Genomic DNA, 22,638 nt, shown 5'->3' on the forward strand with positions numbered 1-22,638 from the left:
ATGGAAATTCCTCAAAAAACATGTTTATTGAATACATGATATCGGCACGGTCGAAAGTGAAACCAGATCTAAACTCTTCCGCCCCAAGAATCAAAGTAACACAATATAACAACTCCCACACTTCTACTCATGCTATCCAATAGAACGGCTTGGTGGGCTTTCTGACTAAATGATCTTTTTTCTCCACTTCGGTATGGGAACAACCTTGGTTCCCGCAAGAATTCAGAAATACCTTTTCCCCCTCCATTTCTCGTGACAACCTAGAACGACAAAAATGGCTGCAGCCAGGTTCGTTACAGAGTTGACACCCGTATCTTCACTAACCTTGCCTAATGTGCAACATAGTTGTGGGTTCTCTTGCAGAAGCCATCCCACCTTACTGGACGTACCCAGAGAAAATGGAGAAGAAGCTCCATGCAGTTCCTGCGGCCAAAACGGTGAAGTTCAGATGTTCTTCTAGTGGGACACCCACACCCACCCTGCGTTGGCTGAAGAACGGCAGGGAATTCAAGCCAGATCATCGCATCGGTGGATACAAGGTAAATCATAAATGCTCGGCTTCCTTTTGAAAGATTTGGTTTCTGGAACAGAGAGGTATTTCTTCTTTAGGTGGCTGTTTGGTTTAAAGAGGAGCGGGCTCCCATAAAGACGACTAAGTTCAGGATCTGCAGTGATCTCGCTGCACCACAGGTTCCAAGGTAAAAGGGCCTTTGTCATCAGCCTTAACATTTTAACCTGAAGTAAGTCAATAAAAAAGTAAGGCTCTCCAGTTAAACTAGCCTCCATCTCCTCTTTAAAATAGTTTTCCAACAAAATAAGAGAAGGATGGACAACTTGTGGCCCTAGGACAGGGGTAGGCAACCGTGGCTCTTTTATGACTGGTGGACTTCTACTTCCAGAATTCCTGAGCCAGCCATGTTGAGGGGAAAGGGAGAGGTTTTCAAGCTGGGCCATGCTGGCTCAGGAATTCTGGGAGTTGAAGTCCATGAGTCATGAAGGGGCCAAAGTTTCCCTCATGCTGGCTCAGGAATTCTGGGAGTTGAAGTCCACGAGTCATAAAAGAGCCAAGGTTGCCTAACTCTGGACTAGGAGATTTGGGGGTCCCTAAGTTCTTTTGCTTGTAACCTCACCTTATCTCCGTTGCTGAAAAACGATGAATTGGTTTCCTACCAGAAGTCACAATAATAGTACTTTTTGTCCTCTCGGGTGTTTAAGAAAACCTTCTCCCCCCCCCATCTAGAAAACTGGGGGTGGGTGGGTGGGAAGGAGGAGAGAGGAATGAAATCCTAAGCTTGCCCCATCCTCTTAATAAAGAATTTCTCCTGACCAACAAGGGTGTTATTTTTTTTAACAATCGCATGATTCATTTAACAGCTGCAGTGATTCACTTAACAAGTGTGATAGATTAAAAAAAATAGTAAAATCAGGGGCAATTCACTGAATGGTCATTTTGCCAGCAGAAATTCTAGGCACCGTTGCGGTCATAAGCTGAGGACTAGATTCAGCACTGCTCTCCTTAGTATTTCTCTCCTGGAGCTGGCTGGGCAGACCCTCCTCATCCCTAAATCTCTTTAAAGCCAAGCAAAGGCGTTTGGCTGAACACACAAAAGACTCCGAGGAGTTATTCTGGCCTTTTGGCTTGTTATTTGCCTCGGATGTCTCATCCTTTTTGCCTCTCAGCTGCACAATTTATTTCTATCCGGAGTGACTCAGCCACCCTGCCTGGCCTCTCTGCCTCCCACTGCCAATGCCGGCCAGGCTCCTGGGTTAATAATAAAACTCCTTTGAGCCGCAGTGACAGGCAAGAGGCATCCTGTTTTGTGTTTTCCTCTTTTTTTTTTTTTAATCTTCATGGTTGATTGAAGAAGTTTCACCCATAGAATCGATACTGGTTTTAATGAACCGACGGTCGCTGGCGGTTGGGTTTTTGTTTTGCATTCGGTGCTGGACTAGCTGAGTTCTTTGGTCCACTTCCACAGACACACGATGCCTCTTCCCGGAAAAGGTCGGGCCTTGTCTAGATGTGTGTCTCTTGACGATCTTTGCAAGCCAGCAGCCTTGGCAGATGTTGCCTGCTGCTTGGCCAAGAGAAAAGTGGCTGGCCAAAAATCTTGTCCTGCATTAGGATAAAAGTAAAAGGGCTGCTGGGTATGTAGTGGAAGGAGGTTTCTGTAGATGGATTAACTCCAAAAGTTGGTAATTTTTCATCAAAATCCTGGGAGATGCTAGAAATGATGTCACAGTTCAAATTTGGTTGATCTCACTCTTTCTTGGGTGGGACCGTGTCTGGCTGAAAAAGGAAACAGACCCACAGAATTGTGAATTTGTGCAATTTCGGTGAAAACCTATGCTGTGAATGGGGTTGTTTTTTCCATTTTTTTAAAAAAACAGGATCAATGTTTTGTATCTTAGCACATGTACAAAAAGGCATACTTGTAGACCAGATTCAGCATTAACTCCAAGTTCAGGAGCCTATATATCAAAGAAATGGTGGAATAGAACCATTCTAGAAAGAATACTAAAGGAGGGACAAAATGAAATGTGAATGACAAAAATTAATATAAATCCCCAGTATGGAAGTCCTTCCATTTGCAATAAAACAGCAAGAGTCTGCCTGCTGTAGTATTTTCTCTGTGTTTCGGTGTATTTTTCTAAGCATCGCCTGACTATGGTCTTCAGATTCTCAGCCAACTGCAAAGCCCAAGTTCTGACCTTTTGGATTTTTGTTTTAACTTTTCCAAGGCATTTTTTTAAAAAAAAATCTCCTTGATTTTTTAATAAAATTGCATGGTTTTACGAGATTACATTTTAGCTCCTTCTTTTTTACATCGGTTGTACCTTACGGTCCTGTGCATGTTATTTAGCTTGAGGTATTGTCTGTGCTGAGTTTTCTAAGTTGCATGGTGTGGGGTTTTGCAACCTGCAAGGTGGAATATGGTGGACTGATACACAGTCACGGTGAAAGAACAGGTGGTCCACACATTCAGATTCCAGATTTGGAGATTCTGCAAATAAAAGACTGTGGGGTTTGTTGGTTAAACTTGGGGCTAACTAACCTTCTTTCATGGGAGGAAAGCAGCTGGAGGTATTTTCAGGTCTGGTTCCTATGCTGGCAAAGCAACCTCATCCCACTCTTCCAGAATATCTGTTTCCAGATGTAGATAGTTCTGTGGTCAACCCTGCAGCTGACAGCAATTATGAGTCTGTAGGCTCCAAGGGGAAAACATAACCTCAACTTGATGGTGTTACATGCAGCCCAAACCAAGCAGTAAAGGATCTGGAGAGACCTTTGATCTTGCTCTAAGACAGGGGTCTTCAAACTTGGCCCTTTTATGACTTGTGGACTTCAACTCCCAGAATTCCTCAGCCAAGCATGCCTGGCTGAGGAATTCTGAGAGTTGAAATCCACAAGTCATAAAAGGGCCAAGTTTGAAGACCTCTGCTCTAATAAGAAAAGACAAAAGTGCAATAACGTCCACCATCTCCTTTTGTGCTTGAGTCCCAACCCTTAGTCAACAGGTAGTCTCACTGAGTCACTACATCCTCTTTCTACAGGTTCGTCATGCAACTTGGAGCATAATCATGGACTCTGTGGTCCCATCGGATAAAGGCAACTACACTTGCATTGTGGAGAATAAATATGGAGTCATCAATCACACCTACCAGCTTGATGTTGTTGGTAAGAAATGGGAACCTTCAGAAGGGGGGGGGGAAATCACTAAGGCGATTTGCGCAAAGCAGTGTATGCTAATTTGTGATATCTGGCTCATCTTGTAAGTAGACTTCACTGACCAGGGAGAGATGCCTTGGTTTGTGGTTTGTTCAGTGCATCATGCTAAGCAAGCTAAGGGCAAACCAGGACTTTATCTCTGGCTGACAAGAAACAGCTAATATTTGGGGTAAATTTGATTTCCTATATAAACCATGGACAGCTCCATCCACGATTGAATTGCTCATAGCTGACAGTTTTAGTTTGGCTGCAAGATGTCTGTGAAATAATATGATGATCAGTTCTGGGACCAATATCTTTTTGGCACCAATAATGTTCTGGTGTAGGAATCTGTGCGTGTTTGTATTTGTATCTGAAGAGGAGACTACTGATGTAAAAAACATGGGAAGCTTCAGAGCTCCCCGGACAACGAGATCTTTGCCTTGGTGGTGCAGCCAGCCTATTTCCTGCTTTGAATGAAAAAGAATTGAAAAGCAGGATGAGGCCTGGAAAGTTCTTTTCAAATAGCTCTCTCTGCATCGTCTCCTTTTGAAGGTTTTTATTCACCACTGGGATATAATTCAAGTTAATTCTTAACTCCTTGTAACAGAGTGGTTTAGCTAGGAGAAGAGCGGGCAGAACTGGAGGCTGGAGTTAAGCACATCATTAGCTTAGAGTCATTACGTTCTCACAAACAGTCCAAGCCCTTGAATTCCATTTACCCTTGTCTGGTGCCAATGTAGCACTGAATCTTAGTTGACTAGAATGTGTATAGCCTTGAGCAGTAAATCTTCTGTACTACAACTTGATGTATGGTCCTGATGCTTTGCGCCTGGCATTAATCTCTCAGACCATTTGTGGGAACGTAACAGTTCTAAGCTGTAGACACACTGAACTCCACCCACCAGCTCTTCCTGTTCTTCTACAGTGTATTGCTTGTTTTCTTTCGTCTTCAGAAACTCCTTAGATCAGGCGTGTCCAACCTTGGCTACTTTTAAGACTCGTGGACTTCAATTCCCAGAATTCCCCAGCCAGCCATGCTGGCTGGGGAATTCTGGGAGTTGAAGTCCACGAGTCTTAAAGTGGCCAAGGTTGGAAATCCCTGCCTTAGAAGGTACAGGCAGAATTTCTCCATAAACATCCAAGTGTTTTTGGAGGAGACAGACAAAACGAATGCTGCCTTTTGCTTGTGATTGCCTCTGTGTCCAAAGACAGCCCGTTCCAAAGAATTCACTTTCCCAATTTTCATCCATACTAGCTTCTCCACTGGGTGGACTCAGAAGAACGTTTCCACCCCTCAAACACAAGGCTTTGTCTCTTCTTGCCTGTCACATTTATGGTAATTTCACAGGCTATACAAGAACTTTTTCTCATCAGCCTCCCCAATTAATTTCTTTATTAGCCTTGATTCCCAACCTAGGCTTGGTGATCTCAGTCCTTTGTGGAGTTGCTCTAAATGCCACTAAATGAAGCATTAAGAATGCAGTTTAATTTGATTACACTGAGCAAACCAAAGGAAATAGTTTGCAAGGGGGAACAAAGGAGCTGCTTAATGCTCACTCACTATGGTGTCTGGTTCTTTGTTAATCAGCTAGGGCCTTGTTAGATTTCTTTGACCTTTGACTTCCAATAAAGAGGTAGCCATCTTTGCTACCGTCCCTGCCCCCTTGAAGCCCAACTCCAGTTCCACTCAGGTTCCATTGTGTTCACTGAAATCCATAGTGGGGGGGGGGAAAGGGAGTGAGAAGTGAATATAGAACAGGTAGCTTCAGAGAAGAAAATGAAAAACAATCTTCACTTCACCACATTTGTCCGAAATGGTGTAGGGTTTCCTGCCTGAGCAGGGGGTTGGACTTGATGACCTCCAAGGTCTCTTCCAACTTTATTTCTATTACTATTACTTGGACCAGACACCTGATGATTTACCTAGTCATGTTTTTTATTACTATAAATCCACAAATAGAAACTAAATATTTGTTGGAAGTTCTGATCTAACCTGTTCATTTTTCCCAATAGGGTTTGTTGTTGTTGTTGTTGTTATTTTTGTTAAATTGCTTCATATTATGTGGCATTTTCCATAGGCAATGAACTCTGAGATGTTAGGATTAATTCGTTCTTGCTAAGAGACCCCAGCTTGGTCTCCCTAATGAAGCTGATAGCAACCCAGATGGGCGTAGAGATTTGAAAACAAGGCCCATTTATTCCTTATGGATGAGAACAGTCATGTGAAGTTTTGCAAAAGTTTGCCTTTTAATCCAAGGTAATCACAGCTTTTGGCAGAGAAAGGACGGGTCCTGTGATACTTCCTTCTTGAAATGGAGTTTGACTGTAGAATACAGAGGTGGGGACATTCGCTGAGAACTATTAACAAGCAGCAACAAGGTCATATTCCCTTCATATTTTTAATAAGTGACAGGCTATAATGAAAAATAATAATAATAATTTTGGCTCCGGCTTCTTGTAATTAAGGGGAAAACATTTTTTTTCTTAATCCCTGCTTTGTTACATCAGAAGCGAAGATGTGAAGAAGGCAGACAACTTTAGTTTCTGTGCCAGCTGTCAGTAATTCTCTTTTGTTTCTAAGAAGTTGCCCACTCCACTCCTGATCCGCATCTGACTAGCTGCTGGGTTCAATCAACTGCTTTAGAGCTTTTTCTGGCCAGGCTATTCAAAAACGCGCTTCTCCTAAAGCATAGAAGTGACCCACATCCGACCTTCTCTGCCATCAAAATTTGCAGCTTCGGGAATCTCCCTCGTTGCATAATCAAAATTTGCCCTGCAGTCCAACGTGCACAAAGGGGAGTATAAAGCTTATTTAAGGCCTAGGTATTGTAAAATCTCAGCAGGTAGCCCTACCTAGCTGACCTTTTCTGAGCTAAAATGGTAGGATTCATCCTAATTAGCATTTGAATGGGAGGCAAGGAAAGAATATATGGGCTGTAAAATAGACTGAAAAGATTTTTTTTAAAAAAATGGGAAAGGGCAAGTGCAACCGCTGCTCTGTATTGCCAAGAAAATATTGATGCTTCCATACAATCGCCAAAAAAGCAAGGCTATTGAAGGGGATCTTTACCTTTAACATCATAAAAGGCTACAGCATGGTTCTCTCATAAAGATTCATGAGAAGGTCATGTAAAGGACCACCTGCAAGGTCCTTTATCAATGGAAAGAATCCCAGCTCTCAAGTTCTCAGAAAGCGAAAGAAAGAAAGAAAGAAAGAAAGAAAGAAAGAAAGAAAGAAAGAAAGAAAGAAAGAAAGAAAGAAAGAAAGAAAGAACAGAAGGAGGGAGAGAGAGAGAGAGAAAGAAAGAAAGAAAGAAAGAAAGAAAGAAAGAAAGAAAGAAAACAGAAGGAGGGAGGGAGAGAGAGAAAGAAAGAAAGAAAACAGAAGGGGAGAGAGAGAGAGAGAGAGAGAGAGAGAGAGAGAGAGAGAGAGAGAGAGAGAGAGAGAGAGAGGCTCCCAGACTAATGAAATTTGGTGCACATTGGTATGACATGGAGTTTTCTGGTTGGGATTTTGTAACTCCATCCATGGCATCTCAACAAATCTTGCTAAAAAAGAATTCTCTGAGAGTCACGTTAGAAGAGAATCATTGTTGATGTGAGGAGGATGTCAAAGAGGTGAGGATTGGTTTTTTTTCCCCTTGGGAACGGGGGATACTGGTGTGGGTGTTGTTAATAAACGAGTTCCGATTGCCTCAGTCGGGTTGATATCCAGAGCCACCTTTGGTATCTCAAAAGATCTCCAAATCTCTAGTTTTCTTCAGTCATTAGTTGGGTGGCAGAAATCCCCTTCTTCAAACTGGTTTTCTAGCATCCCAGTACAGCACAGAGAAAGGAGTATTCGAAATGCAGAGAGATGGAGAACTTGACTGTGTAGTTTGTACCATTTTCCTTTTTCTTTTAGCAGTAGTGAGCAGGCAATGGACCATCTTAAGAAGGCTTCCTTTTTATGGAATTCAGGAAAAGATCAATAAGTAACTAACTTGCCAGATTGACACCTAGGAGCCCTCTACTGTTATTTATTGCCTTTTTTCAGAATTTTGTAATGCACCGCTTTTGGAAAGTGTAAAATAAAGCAAAATCCACACAAAAATTAGTATGTGGGGGAAGAGTCCTTTCAAAACACTGAGAAATTGCTTGCAAAGGAGAATATCTATTTTAAAAAGTATATCCCTAAATGCATGTCTTTAACAGGCCACGATCGCGAAAAATCAAATTCACCAATTAACCAGACATGGAGATTTTGTATCCTGAATGGAATTATATCCTTCAGACATTTAACTGATAACAGATTTTATATTTTGTTTGGTCTAGGTACAAGTGATTGCTCGCTTAAGTTTCTTTCAAGTCGTAACATTTATTGTAATCTACTTTTTTTGTTTGCTAAGCTTCTAGCTTTGTTTGTAATATTTCTTTTTTCTTTCTTTCTGGAGTGAACTCTCCTGACTGACAGGCCGCTTCAAAAAAAATTGGCAGAGCGATATGGACTCTCTCTTCACTTCTTCCTCTGTTCCATTTATCAGCCTGCTGAAAACTCTATTCTCCTGTTTCTTTTCTAGAGCGATCTCCTCACCGGCCTATCTTACAAGCTGGGCTCCCAGCTAACAAGACGGTCTCACTAGGTAGCAATGTGGAATTTGTCTGCAAGGTCTATAGTGACCCTCAGCCCCACATCCAATGGCTGAAGCACATTGAAGTCAATGGAAGCAAGATTGGACCAAATAATTTGCCTTTTGTTCAGGTCTTGAAGGTAAGGTCTTTCAACTTGGGTGATGTGACATTTTAGTTAATGTGGGGCTTATTTCTTAAAGTTTAGGAGGGGAAGCTTATGATGCATGTCAGGAACGTGGCCATGTAGCTTGGATTGAAGAAATAATATGGGTCCGGTCAATCAAACAGACGATGCCAACTCGACTAAGTTTGGAACTTGGCAGTTCTAGATAAGTCTACAAAAGGGAAGCAGATTCTGAAGGAGATCTGCTTGAATGAAGCTCAGATGCCATGGTTCATATCTATTACCATAAATAGAATCAAATGCAGTCTTTGAGTAGACATTGCTGAAGACTCTGAAATGGCCAGGGGCTTCTTTTATTTGAGGCTCGTTAAAGATTGCTTTAAATATCCTCGTATGCCAAGAAAAAAGTCATGAAGTTTCCCAGTGTCTTCTGGTAAGACTGCGTCTGTGGAGCTGAACTGGGCCACATAGCTGTAAAATTAACACACTTGCTCCTTTAGCATATGTTAGGGAGGCAACCTGTAAGCTAAGGTCGTGGGTGGACTTTTGGAAGCATATGGTGGATGCGTTCACAAAATGGCTGCCACTGAGGGCTTCACCCTTGACGAAGCGGCATATTAAATTCAATAACTAAATAAATAAAATGGCTATGCCACTGAGTATCACAGGCAAACACCATTTATTTACCAAAAGGGATACTGGTTCCCTGAAATGTTCTTAACATCTCTGGAGGGGCTCAAAGACGTTCGGTAAATGAAGAGGATCTGGGCCCAGTGCTGTGGAATGCAAGATGTCACCTTCCTATTGAAATCTTTTGAAAAGTAAACATTGAGAAAATTTTAAAACGGACAGAGTCCCTTTTAAAGCGTTATTCCTAGACACACCAAGGATATGTCTAGGAATAATATTGCTTTCCACGAGCCTCTTGTTATTACTGATGTCTGCTACAAGGTATATCTGAAGCAAGACAGGGGTATGATATAGTTTGTGTCCCTTTCCCAACGTTGGCCATTTTAAGATGCGTGAACCTCAGCTCCCAGAATTCCCCAATTGGCGGGAGAAATTGTGGGAGTTGAAGTCCATGCATCTTAAAAGTGCCAAAATTGGACACCCCTGCCCTAGAGCTTCCTCAAAATGAGAGAGGCCAGGAAACTGGGCGTGTCCCACCCCTTGTTTTGGGTTGAGGCAAGGGGAGGTATGGTTGTTGGGTGTTATCTCAGAGTTGCAAAGCCCATCCCTTGGCTTCCCAGTGACTCCTGTGTTGTTGGTCTTGTTCTAGCACTCGGGAATTAATAGCTCTGATGCGGAAGTGCTGACCCTCTATAATGTGACAGAGGCTGAAAGCGGGGAGTATGTTTGTAAGGTTTCCAATTATATTGGTGAGGCTAACCAGTCTGCGTGGCTGACCGTCACCAGACCCATGGCTGAAGGTAAACGGGAAGAATGCCACTTTGGGCAATTCTTAGAGGTGGAAAAACCAAACTTTTGTGGCTCTCCTGTTTCTCCTCTGTTTCTGGTGCCATAAACCATGGAAAAATCCTCGGAACAGCCGATCAGCTATGTTTCACGCTCTTCTTCTCTTCCTCTTCTTAACATTGTGTTGTTTCGTTCATCCTTTTCCTAATCCTTTACGAATTAAACTAGAAGTCAGAAACTATTCCTAAAAATTTTCTGCTTGAACACCAAATTGTGGGGTCATTATTTTTTTTCTCCATCGGGGCTCTGTTATAAGCTGGTCAGAAGAATGCTGATAACGATCTCATTTCTTCTCAAATGATTAAATATTTCATGCAGTCTCAGCCTAGATCTCCTTTTGAGACAGCAAAATCAAAACCTCCTTTAAAAGAAATGCACCTGTGTGTAGATGTTACACTGTTTGCCCCCTTGCTTTCAACCTGGCTGTCAGTGATGTAAGCCTTCCTTTTTAGTAAGTCTGATTTTGAATTCTGCAGCTGTCTTGACTTTTTCCAGACAAAACAAAATGGCGGCTTCTCTTGGGTGTCTTCCTATTGGAAACAACCTGCTCCCTCTTGTCTTTCAAGAGTCTGTCAGCTCTGTCCCTCAACCTTTCTCTCTTGTCTGCCTCTTCCATTTCCATCCACCCCTGGGCTTGTCCCACGCCGTGAAACTAAGCTGGTCTTTGCCTTCCCAAGGTCCATTTTTCCATGTGGCCCATCCCCCAGCATGTCGATGGGCAAGGAAATTCAATATGGTGAAGGGTTGTTTTTATTGTTTGTTTTTAACACTGCCCGCTTTAAGCCAGCCTGGATTGGTGGTTGCCCTAAGGCTGTCTGTCATTAGGCTACAGTGGTGTCTCTGTGTCCTTCAGGAGTCTTGAGAGGCATGTTATCTCCTTCCTCTTCCTTCAGCTTGTCTTACATTTGCTCGTCCTATTTCCCCCTTTTTTTCCCTGTTTTGTTTTGCTTCCATTTTTTTCCCCTCTCTAGACAGCTGGTGTTAACACAACTGACAAAGAAATGGAAGTCCTTCACTTAAGGAATGTCTCCTTTGAGGATGCAGGGCAATATACTTGTTTGGCGGGTAATTCTATTGGGATCTCGCATCACTCTGCATGGTTGACGGTTCTAGAAGGTATATACCGGTTCTGTTCCTTTCTCTGTCTCCTCGCTGTCTCTTTGACTAGCTTTGGGAAGTAGCTGGCCATGGTTTGCAAGAGCCGGGCTCCTTGGAGGTAGGGAAGGAGGAGGAGTGGTAGAGGGCCCCCACCAATTGACTTCCTCTTAGGGATGGGATTGTATGTTGGTTAACCAAAATGTATCTGGCAGCCCCTGTTTAGGAGAGAAAGTCCCTATCATCCTCAGGTAAGCCATCACCTCTCATTTGGTCCTATTTTCTCATCTGCCAAATTGGGACGATCACAGCCCCATCCTGGCTCTTGCAGACCACCAAGGTCCTGTTCATTTCTAATTTGAGTTCAACTAGAGGCTAGATCCAGGTTTGTCACAGGCCAGTTTCATTCTTTCAAGCAAGGCTGTCGCCCTTTCTGTGCTTCGCTTTGTCTTTGGCAGAGAAAAGACAGAGTTGGCACACAGGGCCCAAAAGGTTCAACTCCAGGAGAATGTATGACATGGACTCTGAAATGGTAGGAGGCCAGCCCAATGAAACCCAGGACAGAAGTCGGGCAACACTTGACATCCTTTGATTTCCCAACTTTTCCCAAATTGGAGGCACGTCTGTAAATGCTCAAATGCATCTTTGAAAACTCGCCTACGCCCAAACTATTTAAAAAGAAAGCAAATGAGCCACAGTCCCTACAAAGAAGTCATTGTAATATGCTCTTTATCAGGGCTGCAGTGCCTGTCTATGTTCCCCTATGTGCACAAGCACATAGCACACGGTCTTTCTCATTCTTGGAGTATCGAGCTCTGCCCACTTTCATCACAATAAAATGCCGGTTGTAAACTAAAGAAGGCAGTGGCTGCCCTTTTCTCCAGATGTGGTCCACATATACAAAGGCATCAACTTAGAAGTCAACACAATCCCGTAATACTTATTCATCATTGCATACATACTGTCAGAATCCTTACACATACATGCACGTGAACAAACTCTGTCCAAAGGATACAAACAAGATATGTATGAAACTTGGAGGGTGTCCATCACAAATTGCTGCGGCTGTCTTCCCACAGCCATTTTGCCACGGACAACCTGCCACGGACAATTGGTGGATGGCATTTATCGCATTGAGTCATCCCATATAGAATTGTCCATTGCAAGATGGCCTCAGGGGGAGGGAGCTGGCTGTGGCGAATTGTCCCATTCAGCTTGGAGGAACTGGAGATCCATTTTTTTCCCTTGCCCGGTTTACCTCCATGCAAGACACGTAGGAGAAGACAGGATCACTGTGGTTCCTAGTTCCCTCCCCCAAGAGCGGATTACCCAGAATGAGTACCCCCAAGACCCAAAATAAGACGTATTCCTACATGGCCTTGAATGAGAATGGAATCTTGCCTTGGTAGATTGGAGTCTTGCATTCTCTGTGGGCTTAGAAGGTTCTGCATGAGTTTCTCTTGGTGGACAGGCCTGCTGACCTGATGATAGCTTCTTTTTCCAGCCATCAGTAGGTGGCCTGCAAGAACCTGACAACTGACTAGGGAGAAAGGCATGAACTATTGCTGTAGATTGTATTCATGCCCCCTTCCAAGTCTGTTCTGCTGGGAGGGCTTACTATTCCTCTCCTTGTCCCATCTCCACCCATTCAGAGCCCTGCCATCTTTAATGAGAAAGATGATAACAGGGCTGTTAATTCTCTTTGATCAGATCTCCTCTCACCTCTTCCCATCCCCACTGCCATTCTCTGTTTATTACTATTATTCTGGGAAAGGAAAGATGGAGTGGGGAGGGGGGAAACTTTGATTTCTTGCTTCCTCCCCCTTTTAAAGTATAATACATTCAGAATATTGTTATAATACCGGCAGTTTTTTCCTTGCTGGTACTCTAGCCATATAATGTATATTCACGTTTTAAGCTGTTGCTGCAGTGGCACTAGCTAGAAAAAAAGCCAGGTAAGGTAGCACTGCCATCTCAGAAACTGTTTTGCTGCTGAGAATATTTCAGAGCGAAACCTTTTCGAGTTTGGTGCGACAGAAAATAGTGGCACCATTTGATCTCCTTGACACATCCGTTGTGCAAGCCTGGTCTTGTATCATACTGGAAAGCCTGATTTGACAGCACGATGTGGTCTTCAAGTCAGCAAACTTTTACCAACCAGGAGAAAATGAATGAGCTGGAAACCTTTTTTTTTTTCAGGCATTTATTATTAATGGACAGTTGGGAGGGAAGAGCATGAAAGATAGCATCCTGTTGCACTGCCCAAGGTCAAAGGAAGCCTCCTTTGAAACAGCCACTGCAGTAACATCAAACAAAATCAATGGACTTTCTTTAGACCAGTGGTTCTCAACCTTTCTAATGCCGTGACCCCATAATACAGTTCCCCATGTTGTAGTGACCCCCAAGTGGGTGTGGCCATCAATAAGAGGGAGTAGGACAGCTAGGGAAAAGGGAAAAAATGGTGGACAGCCTTGCTTTGGCGACCCCCGTGAAATGGTCGTTCGACCCCAAATGGGGTCCCGACCCACAGATTGAGAACCACTGCTTTAGACTCAATAGCCACATGTGAAGCAACTGGTCTAAAGGAAGCAATTTCAGCATATCCTATAAGAGTCCATTCTGGAAACTGAATTGGTGATGCTGGTTGGGTTGAGAGGTGCAAAGTCTTTGGTATCACCTCTCCCTCTTTTATTTCAAGGTCATGCAGAGGCCTACAGAAACATCCCAGCTTCATGTTCAGTGGTACAGACTCTGTACTAAGCCAGTTTTTTTTTAAATTATAGTTTCTTGACCAAGCACTAGTGCCCTGATTGAAATATTATACCAAACCATAGCCGTGGTTGGGCAAGACTCACAAACATGTCATGCCAGGACCAACATGGTTCTTGATTGAGGATCTTTTGTGCTAATGCTTTCTTTATGCTGATTCAGCTATAGAAGACAAACCAGCTATGATGGCTTCCCCTTTGTACTTGGAGATAATCATTTACTGCACGGGGGGCTTCCTCATCTCCTGCATGATCGTGACGGTCCTCATTTACAAGATGAAGAGTACCACCAAGAAGACCGATTTCAACAGCCAGTTGGCCGTCCATAAACTGGCCAAGAGCATCCCCTTGCGCAGACAGGTAACAGAAAGTAGATAGGGGGTTTGATTGCAACCTATAATCCCCCTCTGAGACCGTAGCAAAGCAGGCTGCACCTCAGCCAGAGGCACCTATTGTTCTTTCCAACTCAACAGAATGTCAAGAAGATGTTAGGTGGGGTTTCAATACTTTGTCCATTAGCACAGAGGTCCCCAACCTTTTGGGCATCAGGGACTGGTTCCGTGGAGAGAGGTTTTTCTACGGACCGGAGGGTGCATGGCTTTTTTGTGCTGCCTGCATCTTGTGGATGGGGCTTTGCTTGTTTGTGCAGACCAGTTGCTGGCATGCTGTGGCCCAGTACTGGTCCATGGACCAGAGGTTGGGGACCCCTGCACTAGCAGGATAACTCTCCAAAATCTGAACAGAACAGGAAAAAACGTGGTGTGGAGGAAGAAGCAAACATGGCGTCAATGCTGCAAATACTGTATATTCTTGCTTTGACAATATGCAGAACTGTCTGGTATTTTTAGAGTTCATGCAGAGCAGAAGAGGTTAAAGGGAAAGAGAGAGGAAGGAAACCTTTGACCTTCCTACTAATTGGATAACGTGATATATGACAGCTAATTTGGGGAGGGAACATGCTGATAATTTAATTGCTCAGGGGAAGAGAATTTAGATCTTGGCATACCTCCGTTATGCCTGTGCCGACATTTTGTAACAATAAAAGACTTAGGAAGAGCAATGCCTGGAAGTTCTTTGAAGTGTTTCATTAGCCGGAAACATAACACATGGAGTAGAAAATGAGCTCCATCTGGCAAGGGGCTGTGGATAAAAATGCCCCCATCCATTAGTATGGGAGAGGCAGTGGGGCAGTAGCTCAGAATATTGCTGCCTGCTCCTTTCTTAATCTCCCTTCCTTGTAGGATACATGACCCATAGTAGCTTGCTCTGGGTTGTAAAAAATATTAGAAAGCTTGGTCTGTAGGCTTTCCTTATCTTTTTAGTCCTACCAACCCAGCAAAAAGCTGAAAGAAACTTAGGTTCCAGGGCCTTGGGACTTTGTCCATCCATCAGCTGGATAACTCTCTGAAAACATGATCATGTGGCCATGGGGATGCTGCAGTGGTCATAAGTGTGAAAACCAGTCATAGGTCATTTTTTTTCAGGGCTGTTGTATCTTTGAATGGTCATTAAATGGATGGTTGTAAGTTAAGGACTACGTGTAATTCTACAGAGTTGTTCCCAGCCTTGTTTAGCATGTGTTTTTATTCTTTGAAAAGAAGAAACTCAAAGATCTGGGCAGAGATTAAAAGATGTAGCATCTATATGGATATGAGAGCAGCTACCAGCTCCCCAAATTCTCCCTTCTCCCCCCAATTTAGACAGTTTTGTTTTAAAACCACCTGAAATATTGCAGAAATGCTGAAGTCTCATTAATGAGAGTTTGAGCCTCACCTGAGAAGGAAGTTAAAACATCTCAGGTACAAAACCGCCAGCGATCACGACTGTCCATATAACGCAAAAGTAGGGCCCTGCCCAGCTTGGAAGCCATCAAGATGGGTGTCCTGTTACGAGAGCTACTACACAAGGCTCTCCCTTTTAAACATCCAGGTGTATTATTCCTGGAGTTTGCAGGGTATTTCATTTTACTTTTTGATACCTGAGGGGCTTAGCATAGCATGCCAGGAATCAACACAAATACAACCCGTTCGATAAAGCAGTCAACCCTAAAATAAACTCTTTGAAGACAATAACGGCATCCGTTAAGCCAAAATTCTTTTTAAAAAGGCAGTCTTCCCCCCCCCCCCCCCCCGTGGAACAATTATCACCTTGCAAGCTTTGCCTGTGTGCAAATATCTCGTCTTCAGCTGCAACAATAGGTGATTTTGATGGCTTGCCAGCTTCCCAGCCTGCATCAGGAATTCTGCATCAGGATCCCTTTCTTGAGTTGAGCAAAAGCTATTCAGATCCTCCGCATGGCTTGGCTAATTAAGGATCTTTATTGTGCACTACACCAAGCCACTTAAATTAATTGGTGGCTTTATGCCAACGTGAGGACGCAAAAGCTACTTAACCCCCTCTGGAATGTAAAAGCCTGGGGCTGCTGCGAGCCACCCTTTCCACAGAGTAGCAGACCCCTTGCTTTGTATTTCTTTCCTCATTTAGTGGCAGTTTTATATTAATGCATTCAAGACTCTTGCCCTGAAACCCCTTGGCTTCCGATGGAGCTCTTATAAACTGGGGCCTTCGTGATTGTGAAGTTGATATAAGAGTTGGTTCCCAGACTGATAAAATTCTAAAGATTCTTACGTAAACAGCCAGCTGCAAGCTTCACGAGAAGCAGTTAGAAAAACAACTAGAAAAAGGTTCCTGCCCTATTGTACCTTGGGGACATGTTGGTTGTCCATGGGAAATAGTTCAGTTGCTGGAATTTTTATAACCTCTTTCGAAAATTCTCTCCAAAGAGACTCCGTGGTAATTGTGCTTGGAAGAAGCAGAGTCTGACATTATGAATGAGTTTAGATATGCATGCAGAGGAGAGCCATGTTAAGGAGGTTCTTGTCTCTTGCTAGTCTCTTCTTCCAGCCATAATTCAATCAAGGTGGCCCCACACACGCAACCCTAATTTGCTGTGGAGGCTTGCAAAGAATAGGAAGGGTGAGATGGCTGTTTTGATCTTGTATCCTTGCAGTTTTTATCTCTGCGGTTCTGCTCGTTGAGGCTGGGGGGGGGCTAGTTTGCAGGGGCTGGTCCAGACGTTCTCTGACTCTTCTGATTCAGAGCTAGCTTGATCTTCCTGCACTAAAGTAGGAGTTAGTATGCATGATGGTTTAAAGCAGACACGTCAAATACAAGGCCCAGGGCCCAGATGCGGCCCGCAAAGTGGTTTCATGTGGTCCGTGAAGCCATCCTGGAAACAGTGAGGGAACGGCACCCATTTCCAGCAAACGGCGATAGGATTGGTTTGAGGGTAGGCAGTTCTTCCCCTACCAAACTCCCAACTGCATGTTCTCAAGAAGACTTTGACAAAGGTAACCCCCACTCTCTCCCTTCTTCTGGTGCAGGTCTCAGCTGACTCCAGTTCCTCCATGAACTCCGGTGTGATGCTTGTGCGTCCCTCAAGGCTCTCCTCCAGCGGGACTCCAATGCTGACGGGGGTCTCTGAATATGAACTGCCAGAAGACCCTCGTTGGGAGTTGACCAGGGACAGGTACCAAATTCTCCTCTCCATTTGGGATGGGCTCAGCCGAAGAGGCATGTCTAATGTTTTTAAACAGCTGTGTCACTGGGGGAAGCTTGGTGCGCATTGAGTTGAGTACCCACCTCCTTTCTAAATGCAGTAATAAATTGAAAATTCCAGAAACATTATGTTATTTTCCATAACAAGGATCCTTTTTTTTAAAAAAAAATGCATAGCCAACTTTGAGGATAACATTTCTGAACCATCAATTGGAGGAATTTTTTTAGCACGAAGCGAGGGAGATTCTTTAAGTGTACAGGTAGTCCTTCACTTACGGCCAGAACTGAGCCCAAAATTTCTGTAACTAAGTGAGACATTTGTTCAGTGAGTTTTGCCCCATTTTACGACCTTTCTGGCCACAGTTGTTAAGTGAATCACTGCAGTTGTTAAGTTAGTCACACGGTTGTGAAGTGAGTCTGGCTTCCCCCATTGACTTTGCTCGTCAGCAGGTCGCAAAAGGGGATCACATGACCCCGGGACACGGCAACTGTCATAAGTACCAGTCAGTTGCCAAGCGTCTGAATTTTGATCACGTGACCCTGGAGACGCTGCAACGACAACCATGTTCCGAACTAAACAACTGCAGTGATTCACTTAAGGACTGTGGTGAGAAAGGTCTTAAAATGGACCAAAATCACTTACCAATTGTCTCGCTTAGCAATGAAAATGTTGGACCACTCAATTGTGGTCGTATGTCGAGGACTACCTGTATTGCAGAAGGAAATAACTATTAATAACCCTTGTAGAATTCCTTTCACCTTAAACAACTAGGCCTGGATTTTGATGCTAGAATGTTCTACAAAGTCTCTGAGAGGAACAGTGAGATATTTGCTAGATCATACAGACAGTATCCCTAAACAGAAAGCAAAAAAAGCAATTTAGACCCACACTTCAAGCCGTTTGGCTGAATGCCAGTTAATTCACTGCAGAGATTAGCAGCATCCTGCTCAAATAACCATGTTTCTTTGCTTTTATTCTAGGCTGATTCTAGGGAAACCTCTGGGGGAAGGATGCTTTGGGCAAGTTGTACTAGCTGAAGCAATAGGCTTGGATAAAGACAAGCCAAACCGAGTTACTAAAGTGGCAGTCAAAATGCTAAAATGTAAGTAAGGTTACGGTTATATTTCCAAATAACCCTCCTTGTCTTGCTTATTGCAAGAAGCTCTTGATGAGAGCCATCATCTTATTCTGTTTGGGGGCTTTTGAGTCTTTTTTAAATGTTTGAACTTATTTTAACCCGTACACGGGCGTATCCATTCTTTCACATCAACCAATGACTGCAGCTTCAGGTGTACTTCAAATCTCCTTTAATATGTGTGTGCAGATGTGTGTGTATGGCTGTGTCGAGAATACACAGACACACAGGATGATTTGAAGTTCACTGAATGCAGCTTTCATATATGAAGAGCAATGGTGGCGCAGTGGTTAGAATGCACTATTGCAGGCTAATTCTGCTGACTGCCAGCAGTTCAATCTTGACTGGCTGAAGGTTGACTCAGCCTTCTATCCTTCCGAGGTGGATAAAATGAGGAGCCATGCTGGCTCTGTAAACCACTTAGAGAAGGCTGTAAGGCACCATGAAGTGGTATATAAGTCTAAGCGCTAGTGCTATTAGCAGGAGACTTATTTCGACCGGACACGTCCAGTATCTTAATCTCCCTTCAGTGCATCTTTGATCCAATCAGGACTCGGTATCTTTTTTCCTCCCCAGCTGATGCCACTGAAAAAGACCTATCTGATTTGATCTCAGAGATGGAGATGATGAAGATGATTGGAAAACACAAGAACATCATCAATCTCCTTGGAGCCTGTACTCAAGATGGTAGGTGCTTTTAAGGTGGAAGGCAGTCGCTCATTGATAGAAGCTCTCCTGCTCATTCTTCCTTGGAATCCTCAACTGGCCATCACTCCAGATGGCCAGCGAGGTATCAGAAATATCACATGAACTGAACTGGGAGGGCAACAGTATCACTGTCTCTTCTAAAAGCTTCTTGTCTTTCTCTGTGTCAGGCCCGCTCTATGTGATCGTAGAGTATGCATCCAAGGGGAACCTAAGGGAATACCTACAAGCCCGTCGGCCTCCTGGCATGGAATATTGCTATAACCCCACCCATGTCCCAGAAGAGCAGCTCTCTTTCAAAGATCTGGTATCCTGTGCATACCAAGTGGCCAGGGGCATGGAATACCTCGCATCCAAAAAGGTGAGCGATTGCAAAAGGAAGGAACGACAGACTTTGGGCAGCTGATCGGCAGCTTACTAGAATGAGAGGCCCAGTAAAATAAATTAGGACCCAAATCAGAAGAGATGAAGATGTCTGGGAGAAATTTTAATAAAGGAGAATATTTGTAGTTGAGGGGTCCTTGATGCTCTTTGAACTTGGATGTTTTCTTGCAGACGTTTCATTACCCAAACTAGGTCACATCATCAGTGCTGGTCCTTCTTCTCAGTCCTAGCCCTGATGATGTGACCTAGTTTGGGTAATGGAACGTCTGCAAGAAAACAACCAAGCTCAGAGGGCACCAAGGACCCGTCACGTTGGATTTCCCTTAATGATGGTGCCACTTATTATCATCAACCACTTTTATACTTACAGTAGCACTCATGGTAACTTGCAGTGGTAAAACCTGACTCAAGACAAATCAAATCAAAAATAAAATCAGTACTGTTACTGTGTACTCTATTATCCATTAAAAACAGTGGAAAACTATTTTGGGGTGCTTCCTGCCTCAAAATGGCAGTGCAATTGGAGAGACATTTTGAGGAGCCTTAAAAACTAAATGTTGGAGAGACCAGTGGCCCTAGACCAGGGGGAGGCAACCTTGGCTCTTTTATGACTCGTGGACTTCAACTCCCAGAATTCCTGAGCCAGCATGGCTCAGCATGGAAACCTCTCCCTTTCTCTTCAGTGTGCCTGGCTCAGGAACTCTGGGAGTTGAAGTCCACGAGTCATAAAAGAGCCAAGGTTGTCTACCCCTGCCCTAGACTAACAAGACCCCACTTGGGAGTTAAAAGGATCAGGAAGAAAATAATAGAATGGTTGATGAGATGACTGCTGATTTGTGAGTTGCCGTAATACATATGTTATGGGACAATGTACAGATAGCATTCACTTAACAGATGATCGCTTAGCGATCATTCAAAGTTACAGCAGACCTCCCTGGAGCTACTTACGACCTGGTTCCAGAATTTGCTTGGTTTGTATCTTTTTTTTTTTTGTCTTGACACAATCTTTAGCCTTTTAATGAAATGTTGAGTTGCTTGTAAAAATAAAGGCGGGAGAGAAACAAACAAAAAAGATACACTTAGTTTTTGCTGATCTTCAGCCCCAAAGCTTTGTCTTTGCCTTCCAGAGCTGCTCCACTATAAGAAGTCTGTTATGTTTTCCTGTTTAGTGTATTCACCGAGATTTGGCTGCCAGGAATGTGCTGGTAACGGAAGACATTGTGATGAAGATTGCTGATTTTGGCCTGGCTCGAGACATTCACCACATAGATTATTACAAGAAGACGACAAACGTGAGTGGCCCAGATTATGCCGTGTTCAAGCATGGCAGAAAAGCTCAGTAGGAAATAGAAAGGATATGGAAATTTGCAGAAAACAGGGACATGAAGACTGTTTTCAACTAGAGGAGATATCTTTGGATATATTGATGCCTATGAGCAGAGTTTGCTTACTAGTCTAACTGCGGTCTGTTTTCTGATACAGATCAGTGGGGCAAGTTAGACTGAAGGATCAATGTTGGGCTATGTGCTGAATTTAAGCCTGGATGATCACTGGTGGCCCATCACAGTCCTTTCTATGTCGTTATCTTCTGCATTAGTGATCTTTTCCCCTTGCACTTCTCTCTTCCTCGTAATTCTGGATTAAAGTGGACTCTTTGCTGCTTTCTAGGGTCGTCTGCCAGTCAAATGGATGGCCCCAGAAGCCTTGTTTGATAGAATATACACCCACCAGAGCGACGTGTGAGTATTTCTCTGGCTCCTTAAAGCAGGAGTCCCCAAACCCTGGGCCATGGCCCATTCACACATGTCCGTGCACACAACTCAATTTGCTTGAGCGGTGGACCGGCACACACACACATGCACACAACTCAACTCGTACAAATCAAGCTGCATGTGTACTCATGTGCCGGGACACCAATCACACTGCACGCGCATGCGCTGGGCCATCGGTCACATGGCTTGGTTCCCTTCTGCCCCCCCCACTACCAAGCCGGGCCACCCAGCTACAAAGGTTGGGGACCTTTGCCTTAAAGTACAGTACTAGAAAAGATTTTCAATTGAACCTCTATGTTGATTCTCTGCGCCTAGTACTCTCTCATGAACTAGGTAGCTATTGGGAAATTCTCAGCCAGGCAGCAGGAAGATCTCAAATGCAGAATTAGCCTTAAATCCTTGCGTAGCCACAAGAGATCCAGAATTGACCCCTTCCTTAAGGATCCAGAACTGACCTCCTCCTTAAGCTCCATAGAGCCGTATCTATCTGTTCCCAGGTGAAGGCTGGCAGTCTGGGGAGATCCCTTTATAATAGGCAGAATATAATGAAGTAGTTGGCTTAAACCCTACCTGGGTGCATCTGATGGCTTGCACCTGACAGTAGCAAATGTCTGTGTGTCTTATAACTTCACCACCACCATCCTTGCTCCTTGACTATCCATTCCCAAGCTTGCAGTCCCGCAAGTGGCGGATAGAATTACCTGCATGCCAAATAAATGCCAGGAATGATGAGTTTTCTGTTCTCTTCCCATCTACTCCAACTCAGAGGCTCTTGTGTCTAGGCAGGAAGCTTGGATAGTGTGCTGGGATAAAAGCTACAGCTCCCGTCTTCACTTTCCTGCTTCAGTTGATTCATCCATCATGCTCCCACTGTGTCCACTTACGGTTTCCCATTCTAGTCCTGCCTATTATTTATTTATGTTATTTTATTTTTAAAATTTATAAACCGCCCCACTCCCGCAGGACTCTGGGCGGCTAACAATAAAAACACCATAAAACATGACAAAACAAACAGTACAATAACAGTCATCCAGGGGTCAGGTTTTATAAACCCCAGGCCTGCCGGAAAAGCCAGGTCTTAAGCAGCTTACGGAAAACCAACAGGGTGGGAGCGGTCCTAATCTCCGGGGGGAGCTGGTTCCAAGACGTGGGCGCCATCACAGACAAAGCCCTCCTCCATGGCCCCACCAAATGGCACTGCTTGGCCAACGGGACCTGAAGGAGGCACAGCCTGTGGGATCTAACCGGACGAAGGGAACTATGAGGTAGTAGGCGGTCTCGCAAATAGCCTGGCCCT

At 44.0% G+C, this 22,638-nt stretch overlaps 1 protein-coding gene across 6 annotated transcripts in view; it reads left to right on the forward strand.

Moving 5' to 3' along the window:
- The window catches only part of FGFR1 (fibroblast growth factor receptor 1), an 80,933-nt gene that overhangs the window by 52,516 nt on the left and 5,779 nt on the right, over positions 1-22,638 (forward strand). For 2 of the 6 annotated variants that reach the window (XM_039354246.1, XM_039354250.1), the window contains 11 exons: positions 364-539; positions 3,556-3,679; positions 8,272-8,462; positions 9,727-9,877; positions 13,950-14,152; positions 17,170-17,315; positions 18,326-18,447; positions 19,057-19,167; positions 19,356-19,546; positions 20,739-20,861; positions 21,238-21,308. In XM_039354246.1, the coding sequence (XP_039210180.1) occupies positions 364-539; positions 3,556-3,679; positions 8,272-8,462; positions 9,727-9,877; positions 13,950-14,152; positions 17,170-17,315; positions 18,326-18,447; positions 19,057-19,167; positions 19,356-19,546; positions 20,739-20,861; positions 21,238-21,308 (1,609 nt within the window). Of the gene's footprint in view, positions 1-363; positions 540-3,555; positions 3,680-8,271; positions 8,463-9,726; positions 9,878-10,894; positions 11,040-13,949; positions 14,153-17,169; positions 17,316-18,325; positions 18,448-19,056; positions 19,168-19,355; positions 19,547-20,738; positions 20,862-21,237; positions 21,309-22,638 lie in introns of all 6 variants that reach the window. The other 4 variants (XM_039354249.1, XM_039354251.1, XM_039354248.1 and 1 more) reach the window with 3 other exon arrangements.

The sequence above is a fragment of the Crotalus tigris genome, unplaced genomic scaffold (assembly GCF_016545835.1).
Source record: "Crotalus tigris isolate CLP2741 ecotype Arizona unplaced genomic scaffold, ASM1654583v1 scf7180000018549.3470463, whole genome shotgun sequence".
NCBI classification, from domain to species: domain Eukaryota; kingdom Metazoa; phylum Chordata; class Lepidosauria; order Squamata; family Viperidae; genus Crotalus; species Crotalus tigris.